A 12,335-nucleotide genomic window follows, 5' to 3' on the forward strand; every position below is an offset into this window, starting at 1 on the left:
CGTGTATACATGAATAAGCCACCAGCGTCTAGGACCACTCAGTTAAATCCAAAAATCACAAAACCCCTGTGCTTAAGAGATCTCATTGTGTCACTATCAGGTGCCAGTGGTGGTGGGAAACACTGGGGCTGCCCACAATGCTGATGAGAGTTTAAATGGGTACAATTCGACCTGTACAGTAGCCATCTGCAGCCCTGCTAACAGCAGTCCATCCTAGGTCTACAGAAGCTCTTATATGTGTATGGGAGACATGGTTAATAAGAATGGTCCTAACACTATACATAACAACAAAAGCTGGAAATATCCACATGTCCATGAGGAGTAAAACAGATACATTGAAATACATCCGTACCAGTGACGATGAATAAACTTTAGCTCATTTATCAATATGAATGGTTCTTGAACATTATGCTGAGTGAAAGAAGCAAATCACAGGGAAAAGAAATCATACAATTTTATTTCCTTTACATAAAACTCATATCTGATAGTTGGGGAAAAAACTATCCCATCTTAACTGGGCACACCCCTGAATTACCATGAGGAGAAAGCTCTGAATATGGTAAACATTTAGTTTCTGCCTCATGTCCTTATCTGTGACCATTTCTGAGTCCTTTCTCATTATGAGGTAAGGGCTGCTACTCTGTGACCCCAGCTCTCTGTAAAATAACACAGTCGTATCTTAGCCAAGTCCACTCCATTTTTAGTACTGCCCTCTGCCCAGTCCCCTTTCTCCCATACTGTAAGATTTAGAATGTTATATAGACTGGTGCCTAGATGGCTCAGTCAGTTGAGCATCTGACTTCGGCTCAGGTCATGATTTTGTGGTTCGTGAGCTCGAGCCCCACATCCGGCTTGCTGCTGGCAGCACAAAACTTGCTTTGGATCCTCTGTCCCCCTTTCTCTGCCCCTCCCCCTATGTGTGCTATCAAAAATAAACATTTAACAACAACAACAAAATATAATGTTATATGGAATGTCTGCTTGCTGGTGTAAATTAAAGGTTAGAATGGGAATTAGCTCATTTAAGGAGGAATCATAAACTTACTGTTCCCACCATTTTGGACCCTTTTAAAATATAGTTGTCAGTCTCATTATTCTATCTGTAAGGTATGACGAAATTCTCAACAGTCTCCACACTGATTATTATCGACACTGTACTCTCCTTTGGTCTGAAGCTCCAGCTGGATTGCTCTAGTCTTGGGCAAGCTGGCAACCCTTTCTATGTGACCAAGGCTCTCTCCTGAGACATTCAGTAGGACTCTCCGGAGAATCTTGACATACTTAATTCTAATACAAGCCTCAATCTGCTGGTGGGACTTTTTTAAACTTCATACCACTATTGCAGTATTCTTTTGAAAACCAACTGGTCAATGTAGGTACTAATTAAGTAGACTTTGTGTAGAAGAGTATCCATATGGCTTATTCTGGCTTACACAATCTACTGGTCCATAGTGCGGCATTTATTCTATGAACTCTGGAATCCTGTTTCAGAGTCCCAAAGGACCAAACAGAGGCTATAATGCATACTCTGATCCTCCTTCTCATCCCTGAGTTCGAGAAGGAGCTGAATGCTCTTCAGGGAGGGTTACCATCTTAGGACTCCTCCTAGACAGGATGGAGTCCTCAGGTGGTAATCACTTTTTTTGTTTGTTTGTGTGTCTGGCATTTTCCTCACCAATATAAAATGAAAAATATGCTATGGTCAAATTTTTGCTTTTGATTTTATGGATATGGAGTAGCTTTAAGTAAACAGATATAATACTTAATTTCAGGAAGTTACATGCTTAAAGATGAACCAGAGTTTTTGTTCTGTTTTACCAGAAGCAGAATTCCCCTTTGTGGTCTTCAGCTTGCATGTCTGAAGCACAGCCTGGCCTTTTGGGGTACTCCCAGACATAGTCACATGCGGAGACTTCCTGGCTGGAGTCTTGGTCAGTGACCGTTTATGCTCATTATCTTTGGTAGCAGCTGAAAACCTAAACAGGACAGTGGGGTACAAGACATTAGTGCTTATGTCAAGAGTAACTTGTATCAAACACACACCTGTCACCAAGTAGCAAAAGGACTCAATAAATATTTATGTGAATGAACCTCGTTTGCAGAGTAAACATTTTAAAACACTGATACTAAAGCAAATCATTTATCAACTTTTCTGGTAAAATATGGTTTTGTATTCTCTGTTCTCCTTGCCTTGACCAATACAGGACAAAGCAAAGCTCAAAGGAGCTGCCGGGGGGTTCAAGTTACAGTTTAGGAAGTACTTTCTCCTCCTGATGATGTCAAGTCAGAGGGAACAGGAGACTGCTATGCCAAATAAGTAACGGGAACAGATCTTACATCTTCCTAGAAGAATGCCATTTATTTGAAATGTACATAAGCCCATTGTCTACTCTTGGCAAATTGCCATAAAGACATTTCACTGTTTCTATGATGCACAGTTTTTCTACATTTTAATGTCTGAACTTGGGATGTGTTTAATAATTTGTAACACATCATAGCTGGCAGTGATTTTTCCTTTTTTTAACGTTTATTTTGAAAGGACGAGAGCACAAGATGGGGAGAGGAAGAGAGAGAGGGTGATAGAGAATATCAAGCAAGCTCCACACCATCAGCACTGAGACCACTGTGGGGCTTGAACTCACAACCGTGAGATCACGACCTGAGCTAAGAACAAGAGTTGGACACTCAACCAACTGAGCCACCCAGGTACCCTGGCAGTGATTTTTTTTTAGTGGTCCCTATGATAATGGTGAATCTCTGGTTGATGGGGTCCTTAGATTCAGTGAAATTCAGAAAGGACAGATATTAATATACATGGTGGTGATGGTAGAATTAACAGATGAGAACTTCTGGACTTCTACTAAAGATGTAGCGGTAATCCTGAATCAACCCTCAAAATTATTACAAAACATTTTACAACACAGTTAAGAAAACAATGTTAGGAGAAGTGCCGTGAAATCCAGGCTGCTCCGTATACTGCAGTGTAGCAACAATTTACCCCTGACCATGGTGTCCTTAAGTAGTATTAAATACAATCCAAACTGCCAACTATAGCTACCTCATATTCCAAGCTAACTCAATAAATAGAATTCTAAACTTCAGGGCATTTTTAAACTGTAAAAACTACGTCAGGGGTGCCTGGGTGGCTCAGTCAGTTAAGCGTCCGACTTTGGCTTGGGTCATGATCTCACTGTTCATGGGGTCAAGCCCCGCATCGGGCTCTGTGCTGACAGCTCGGAGCCTAGAACCTGCTTTGGATTCTGTGTCTCCCTCTCTCTCTGTTCCCCCCCTGCTCTCACTCTGTCTCTCTCAAAAATAAATATTTTTAAAAAATTAAAAAAATTAAAAACTATGTCAAATAACTGCATGTGTTGGGGGAAGTGTTACCAGGCACCACCTCTATTAGATGCTGCAAATGCCCTTGAAAAAGGAGAGAACCAGGGATACGTGGCTGACTCAGTTGGTAGAGCATGCAACTCTCAATCTCAGGGTGTGGGTTTGAGGCCCACATTGGGTGCAGAGATTAAGAATTAAAAAAAAAACAAAAAACAAAAACAAAAACACAACAACAACAACCTAGGAATAAATTTAACCAAAGAGGTGAAATATCTATACAATGAAAACTATAGAAAGCTTATGAAAGAAACTGAAGAAGACACAAAAAAATGGAAAAAGATTCAATGCTCCTGGGCAAGATGAACAAATATTGTTAAAATGTCAATACTACCCAAAGCAATCCACATATTCAATGCAATACCTATCAAAATAACACCAGCATTCTTCACAGAGCTAGAACAAACAATCCTAAAAATTTGTATGGAACCAGGTAAGACCCCAAATAGCCAAAGCAATCTTGAAAAAGAAAACCAAAGCTGGAGGCATCATAATCCCGCACCTAAGATGTATTACAAAACTGTAATCATTAAGACAGTATGGTACTGGCACAAAAACAGACCTTCAGATCAATGGAATAGAATAGAGAACCCAGAAATGGACCCACAAATGTATGGCCAACTATCTTTGTCAAAGCAGGAAAGAATATCCAATGGAATAAAGAGAGTACCTTCAGCAAGTGGTGCTGGAAAAACTGGACAGCAACTAGCAGAAAAATGAACCTGGACCACTTTCTTATACTATATGCAAAAATAAACTCAAAATGGATGAAAGACCTAAATGCAAGACAGGAAGCCATCAAAATCCCCGAGAAAGCAGGCAAAAAACTCTTTGACCTTGGCTACAGCAACTTCTTACTCAACACGCCTCCAGAGGCAAGAGAAACAAGAGCAAAAATGAACTATTGGTACCTCATCAAAGTAAAAAGCTTCTGCACCACGAAGGAAACAATCAGCAAAACTAAAAGGCAACCGATGGAATGGGAGAAGATATTTGCAAACGACCTACCAGGTAAAGGGTTATTATCCAAAATCCATAAAGAACTTGTCAAACTCAACACCCAAAAAACAAATCATCCAGTGAAAAAACAGGCAAAAGACATGAATAGACACTTCTCCACAGAAGACATCCAGATGGCCAACTGACATATGAAAAAATGCTCAACATCACTCATCATCAGGGAAACACAACTCAAAACCACAATGAGATACCACCTCAAACCTGTCAGATGACTAACATTAACAACTCAGGCAACAACAGATGTTGGCGAGGATGAGGAGAAGAGGATCTCTTTTGCACTGCTGGTGGGAATGCAAACTGGTGCAGCCACTCTGGAAAACAGTATGGAGGTTCCTCAAAAAATTAAAAATACAACTACCCTATGACCCAGCAATTACAGTACGAGGTATTTACCCAAGGGATACAGATACGCTGTTTTGAAGGGGCGTAAGCACCCCGATGTTTATAGCAGCACTACTGACAGTAGCCAAAGTATGGAAAGAGCCCAAATATCCATTGATGGATGGATAAAGAAGACGTGGTATATATATACACATATATGTATATAATGGAGTATTACTAGGCAATCAAAGAGAATGAAATCTTGCCATTTGCAACTATGTGGATGGAACTAGAGGGTATTATGCTAAGCAAAATTAAAGAAAGACAAATATCATATAACTTCACTCATATGAGGACTTTAAGACATAGAACAGATGAACACAGGGGAAGGGAAGCAAAAATAATATAAAAACAGGGAGGGGGACAAACATAAGAGACTCTTAAATATGGAGAACAAACTGAGGGTTGCTGGAGGGGTTGTGGAAGGGGGGATGGGCTAAATGGGTAAGGGGCATTAAGGAATCTACTCCTGAAATCATTGTTGCACCATGTGCTAACTAACTTGGATGTAAATTAAAGAAAAAAAAAGTTTCAGTATTAAAGAAAAGGGGCCTGAACATCTTCATCTCTGTGATGCTTATACTTGATGGCTATCTTGCTATCAGGAAAGGCACAAGAAACAAGAGGGATCAATGAGGCATGATGGCCATGACACTAGTACCCAATGGGTTATAATATTTCTACTTTAGGACGAGTCAATTTAGTTCACTGCATTGAGAGATTTTCTGTAGGAATTTAGCTTCAACTTTACATTTAAGTCAATGGAAAAATTTTATGTATCTTTGCAGGCATGCATTAAACTAATAAAATGAATATCCATATATATTTTCTATCTTATGAACCAAATATGAGCTTAGAGAAATTTGATAAAATAAGAAAACAGAACACAAATTTAAAGAAAGAAAGATTAGAACTTATAAAAACCATCTGTTGATCTTTCTGTTCTGATCCTCTTTGCCTTCTTTTTCACCAACATTGAAACACATTTGATGTCATCTACCTGAAATGTACAGGAAGCAGTAAAGCTTTGAGATCTCGTCCTCTTCTTACCTGACGTTCATTTTAGTTGCTGACAGAACAGGACGCTTGGTGGACCCCTTCCCGCACAAGGTGCTGCGGCCTGCGGCCCCCTGCGAGCGTTGCTGGCTGGTGGGAGTACAAGCCACAGGGAGTCTTCCCCTGAGAGGAACTGGGGTCGCCACTTTTCCCTTAGTGACAGGAGGCTTCTGAAGAAAGACACCCACAACCTTGTTCAAGTTTGGCTTCTTAGAGGATACTGTCTCCAGAACACCCCCATTCATCCCCTTGTTCTATCCCAATTTTAACCCCACTTGTTATCTTTCCTTCTCACCACCTCATCCTATTCCTACCTGCCAGGTGGGCAGTGCCTTGCAACTTGCCTTGGTATGGTAACTGAGTTAGGAGTATGGTAACTGAGTTAGGAGTAACTTCTGGTTGTGCTGAGTCATGTGTGACAGAAAGCCTTTCCAAGCTGCCATGAACCCAGGTATTTTCTGACTGGAGGATATGGCTAAACAATCCCCTGTGGCCAGAAAGGAGGATAAGTAGCTTCCCTTGGACATATGGTATCTTTGAGAAGGTGATACGCAGTTTATTAAATATAAACTTGAAGAACCACCTATTACATAATTAGCATGAGTAATCTACAAGTAACTCCACCCCTACCCCAATTATCCTCCAGTGGTTTCTTAAAAAGTTCTTTCAAGAACAAACAAAGAAACAAAAAAACTAAAACCAAATGAGGGAGAGAGGGGGAAATGCTCCCTTTGAAATGACTGGGAAGAGTCCTCCTACCTTATCTTTTTTTTTGATATTGTCAAGGCACAAAGAATAACAATGTCTTCCTATCATTAGTTTAAACTCTGTTGCAAGCAGAAGAAATACAACTTTGTTAACGGACAACAGTGGTGGGACTACTGAAATTTTAAGATAGAAAAATACTGATTATATCCTAGGAAATAAAGCAGTAAGAGAATTATGTTAACTTCTCATCTCAACATACAAGCAGAAGAGATTCTTAAGTGAGACAAAGTTAAAACCAAAATATTTACTAAGTACACATCTGTACCATAAGCCAAGAGCCCAGGTTAGACGTAACAAGCACGCTCTTCTATTTAACCACACTTTTTATGTCTATCTTTCCCCGAAGATTCCCAGTTTCCATGCTGTGTCTCCTCACAGTTCACCTGGTGTCAGGACCATCAACTCTACACCTTTGTTTGAGCAACTTAAATTGTAGAAATGATCCCACTAGCCCTTATCAATCTTTCTGACTTTTTCTTCAGGTAGAATATTTTACCATTGATTGTAGTAGTACTAATTCATTTTGTTAACAATGCATGTAATCAATTCCTCCCTTTCTTTTACCAATAAAAATCCTCTTCAGTCTTAACAAAGCAAAGAGCTCAATCATACGTCTACACAAAGATGTGGGTTAAGGATTAAATATAGGGGAAAATAATAAAAGCAGTAAAAATAAATAAGAGCTCATTTTTATGATTTTTGGAATAGGGGGGACATAGCAAAAAAACTCAGACCCTTAAAAGGAAAAGGTGGGTCAATTTAAAAAAAACCTTTCACGAGATAAAAGACACCATTAATATAGTTAAAATATAAACCGTAGGGAAGTATTTGCAATATATTATAGCATTAATATAAATGGGTAATAAATGCATTAAAAATTGAGAAAAAAATTCACCAAAAACCCTCAGCCAATTATAACATATAATGATGAAAGAAATGCTAATTCAACTGGGATTTTTTTCACATCATATTAATAAAGATTTTAAGATTTCATCATCTCCACTGTTGGTAAAACAAACATGCATCTCGGGGCACAATGTTTCTGATGTTTGTAGAAAAAGCCTTTGGTGACTAAGTCAAATAGGTTTCCCTGCTCTAATTATCAAAGTCAAGATCCTGTCTAGGATCTGTTATTTATGATTATCTAACACCATCCAATGACCAATCCCAAAACAGGTCAACTGTTAATAACAACTTCCTATCAGCTATAGTGAAGTCACTGTAATTATTTTTTATTTTCCAGTTTCCAAACAGATCATACCAAATAACCCATGATAGATCTATTCCTTGTACAGTGGGGAGTGGGCATGAGATTTTAGAAATAAACTCATTCAGATGGGGTATCAGTAAAAAATAATTTACTCATGTATTCAACACATCTTCAGGCCTACACACAAGTTTCTGATTGAGGTAGTTGTTCTGCCCTTAATTTTCACCTGGAAATTAATTCACCCATATTACGTAGTATAGACAACTTGACTTTCAATCAAGTATTTAAGTAGACCTAGCTTCATGGTAAGGGAAGCGACTAGCCCGTTGCAGGCATATTTGCAGCTAGCTCATGCATATACAAAAAAAAGAACTACATGACTACTTTCCGTAAAGCATCAGTATGGACCTCCTGTCCAGGTATTCAACCCTTGCTAAAGTTTAAGAAAATGTTACTATGGGACACTGAGTATCTCTTGTCTGATTCTCCACCCAGGGTGTTAGCATTCAAATGCCATGGCTTGGCTTTGCCATTGTTAACTGGTTGATAAATGGTGTCTTCAACTATGTAACTGTGGTTTTATAAATAGTTTAAATGAATGTTTGTTACTGTAGATTCAGCTTCTCACTAAGAAGCTTATGGTTTATGTTTTTTTTTTTTTTTTTTAACTTTTTTAATGTTTATTTTTGAGAGAGAGACACAGAGTGTGAGCAGGGGAGGGGCAGGGAGAAAGGAGACCCAGAAATCAAAGTGGGCTCCAGGCTCTACAATGTTAGCACAGAGCCCGACATGGGCTTGAACTCACAAAATGAGATCATGACCTGAGCCATAGTCGGATGCTTAACCAACTGAGCCACCCAGGTGCCCCATTAAGAAAAATTTTAAATTCATCACCCAGTGTCTTTCTCTATTGGCCTATGTATCAGAAAATACAAAACTCAACGGAGTGACTGATACAGCAGACACTGTCCCTGCTAACAGTGTTCATGTTCTGCCCCTTTTATTATTTTTTAAAAGATATTATCAGAGTTTGAATCTTTTAAGTTTATTTATTTTGAGAGAGAGAGAGAGAGAGAGAGAGAGAGAGAGAGAGACAGACAGCATGAGTGGGGGAGGGGCAGAAAGATAGAGAGAAAATCTCAGTGCAGAGCCCAATGTGGGGCTTGAACTCATGACCCATGCAATCACGACCTAATCCGAAATCAAGAGTCAGATGCCACTGAAGCACTCATCTTGTTCTGCCCCTTTTAAATCAATTTTATATTGTTTTGTGTTGTAACACCACAGACTGCCTCCAATTATTTTTAATAAGCAGGTTGTATGTATTATTAAATTCGAAAATAAATGTCTCCCAGCCCTCTGAGTGGCACCTCTTTAATACCAGATACCATGTAAGGCCATAACAGGATGTCATCAACTTACTGCTCTGCTAACTCAACCTTGAGGTTGAGTTCACCTTTTCTTACTTGAAGGGACCTTGAGTCCAGCAGGACCTGTAGAGAGGCCCCCAGGGAGCTCAGTTATCAGGAAGCCTCTAAGTTAGCCAGTAAAAGTGATTCACTTTTTTTTTTTTTTTTTTTTAACATTTATTTATTTTTGAGAGAGACAGAGCATGAGCTCAAGAGGGGCAGAGAGAGAGAGGGAGACACAGAATCCAAAGCAGGCTCCAGGGTCTGAGCTGTCAGCACAGAGCCCGATGCAGAACTCGGACTCACAAACTCGAGATCATGACCTGAGCCAAAGTCGGATGCTTAACCAACTGAGCCACCCAGGCACCCCTGGAATTCATTCTTTATAGTGAGGACTCCCTGTTTTATTTGGAGAGTTTTGAAAATTCTTACGGTGGGGGGAATCAATTTCAGATGATAAATATACATTAAACTCAAATCCATTCCAATGGTAGAGTAATAAAAAGCTGGCTGTATTAGCTAAGGTACCAAGATTAAGATCAAATGGTTCAGTACCATTAAGAACATAATTTTAGGGACACCAGGCTGACTCAACTGGTAAAGCATACAACTCTTGATCTCGGGGTTGTGAGTTTGAGCCCCATGTTGGATAGAGATTAAAAATAACAACAACAAAAAGTAAAAAAGTATACAATTTTATCGGCATACCTTCAGTTCATTAAATGAATTGTGTTCTTCAAAATGTTTCTTTTTTCTCTCAATATATTGATCAATGGACTCCATTTCCTTAAAATGAGCCTCATGAAGCTTCTTAAAGTCTAGAATGTTCCCCAAAATATGAAAGTTAGTAACAAGACAATTCCATTTATTCATCTTCCCTTTGTCTTTCTGTTAATACTTATTCTCTTCTCTGCATCCCTGTCAACTTCAACATCATCTTTGCTATAACTTTAATTTCAAATATTTTAGTTCTTGGAAAGTCAGGAACAAATTATATTCATCTCATAACCTATCAAACACTTCCATTTTTCCATTGTCCATTTTACTCCTGATATTTGGTTTAATCTAGAGAATAAGAGTAATAGGTTTGCCTCCCCCCTCACCAATTAATCAAATGGCTGCCTTTCCTTAGTCATAAATTTGACATTTTATAATGCTTAGAAAGCTTGAGATCAAGGATTGACAAACCTTTTCTATAAAAGGTCAGACGGTAAATATTTTTGTCTTTGTATACATATGTATACGTGTGTGTGTGTGTGTGTGTGTATGTGTATGTGTGTATATATATGGTAGAGATCATACCATATCTGGCCCCAAAGACAAAAATATTAACCATCTGAACTTTTATAGAAAAGGTTTGCCAATCCTTGATCTCAAGCTTTCTAAGCATTATAAAATGTCAAATTTATGTGTATGTGTATATATATATATATATATATATATATATATATATATATATATATTTTTTTTTTTTTAACCCTTTAAACCCTTTATAATCCTTTAAAACCATAAAAACCATTCTTAGTTTAAGGGTTTTAAGGCAGGCCATAGTGGGCAGTACTTGGCTGATCCCTGCTTTGTGCTATTCTGATTAAGAATATCCTAGGGGCGCTAGTCAGTCTGAAATCTTGAGGTCATGTGTTCAAGCCCCAGGTTGGGTGTAGAGGTTACTAAAAAATAAACAGTAAAAATAATACACATAAAAATATCAACATTAAAAAAAACAAAACATAAACTTTCATTCTACCTACATTTGCTGAAGGTCAAATAAGCTCATGTTATCTCTGTTCCAATTTGTTAACAAAAGGATGACTTAAAGTGATGGTTAATTTTGTCTGTCTCAAAGTTTCCATGGGTAATTGTTCAGATAGCTTTCAAAGTCTTTGGTAACCTAAAATGTTAAGGTTTTGCTTGCATGATAAATTCAGATTGAATTCATTGGATATCTAACCAGATAGAGGCTAAAACATGAATTACTAGATATAGGTTTGTACTTGACTTGTTGCAAAAAAACTAAGGATATTTGGAACTGTTGAAAAACATGCTTTTTGCTTAATGGATTCATAAGTTTGCCATCTAAAAAAAAATTCTGATGTAACAGAGTTCACGACTGGTTACTACTTAGGTTTCACTGGAGACTAAGGTTTCTAAGAGTTAAAATTCTGCTAAATGTAGTTAAAGTTGATAAAAATAAGAAAAGCAACTCTGTGTGTAGATAAGTAGGAGATATGAAAGAAAGATATAAGAAATGTAAATGTATTTTTGTTGAAGGTAAAAGTAAGTAACTTTGTCCTAAATGAGACTGGTTATCTGGAGCAAAAGGGCTTGGGACAAAACCTAAATGCAAAGAAAAGTTGTAGAAGGTTCGTGAAGGAAAATCTTTAAAAAGAAATTTTATGTGTGGTCAGGACAGAGTAAGGTTAAAATAAATGGATTTTAACAGTACACAGGGCTAAGATTAAAATTCCTTCTTTGATCCAAAGGCTGGGAAAATAATGGCAATACTCTTGATGCCGGCCTCCAAATCCTCCACATTTGTGTTGTTCTTGTTTAGCAGAGGAACGGATGCCTCTGCCATATGAGGGATGGGTGATATATGAAGGGCTTTTACTAAGATACTAAACTTAACCCACTGTATGCCAAAAATGGATATCCACATGGCCGAAACATATTCATGTGGGCATTGTTGAAAAAGGCAGGGAATAGACCTTGACTTTGGCCCTTTAACCCCTTCCCTCAATGGCCAATGATTAATATATAAGTTACTGTTGGGCCAAAATAAAATTAGCACATTGTATGACGACCAGGAAAGTCTTGCTTGGTCACAGTCAGACTTCAGCTCAGGTCATGATCTCATAGTTCCTGAATTCAAGCCCCGCATCAAGCTCTGTGCTGACAGCTCAGAGCCTGGAGACTGCTTTGGATTCTGTTTTGTTTTGTTTTTACTAATTGGGTAAAGGCCTTCCCCTACAAGACAGAAAAGTCACAAAAGTAAGAAAAATTCTGCTTTATAAAATAATACCCAGGTTTGGCTTATCTAAAAATTTTCAAATTAATTATGGTAAATGGCTGCCTTCACTCTTTCTCTAGAACTCCTG

General features: G+C 38.3%; 2 protein-coding genes across 6 annotated transcripts in view; one reads left to right on the forward strand and one right to left on the reverse strand.

Annotated features, from left to right (window-relative positions):
- NDUFAF1 (NADH:ubiquinone oxidoreductase complex assembly factor 1) overlaps window positions 1–12,335 on the forward strand; it is a 51,566-nt gene that overhangs the window by 33,993 nt on the left and 5,238 nt on the right. The gene's annotated exons all lie outside the window — the stretch shown is intronic.
- Window positions 1–12,335, reverse strand: part of NUSAP1 (nucleolar and spindle associated protein 1) — a 43,367-nt gene that overhangs the window by 7,620 nt on the left and 23,412 nt on the right. For all 5 annotated transcript variants that reach the window (XM_042942359.1, XM_042942357.1, XM_042942356.1 and 2 more), the window contains 3 exons: window positions 9,946–10,055; window positions 5,845–6,020; window positions 1,819–1,976 (listed from right to left, as the gene is read on the reverse strand). In XM_042942359.1, coding sequence (XP_042798293.1) covers window positions 1,819–1,976; window positions 5,845–6,020; window positions 9,946–10,055 — 444 coding nt within the window. The remainder of the gene's footprint in view (window positions 1–1,818; window positions 1,977–5,844; window positions 6,021–9,945; window positions 10,056–12,335) is intronic.

The sequence above is a fragment of the Panthera leo genome, chromosome B3 (assembly GCF_018350215.1).
Source record: "Panthera leo isolate Ple1 chromosome B3, P.leo_Ple1_pat1.1, whole genome shotgun sequence".
Classification (NCBI taxonomy): Eukaryota; Metazoa; Chordata; class Mammalia; order Carnivora; family Felidae; genus Panthera; species Panthera leo.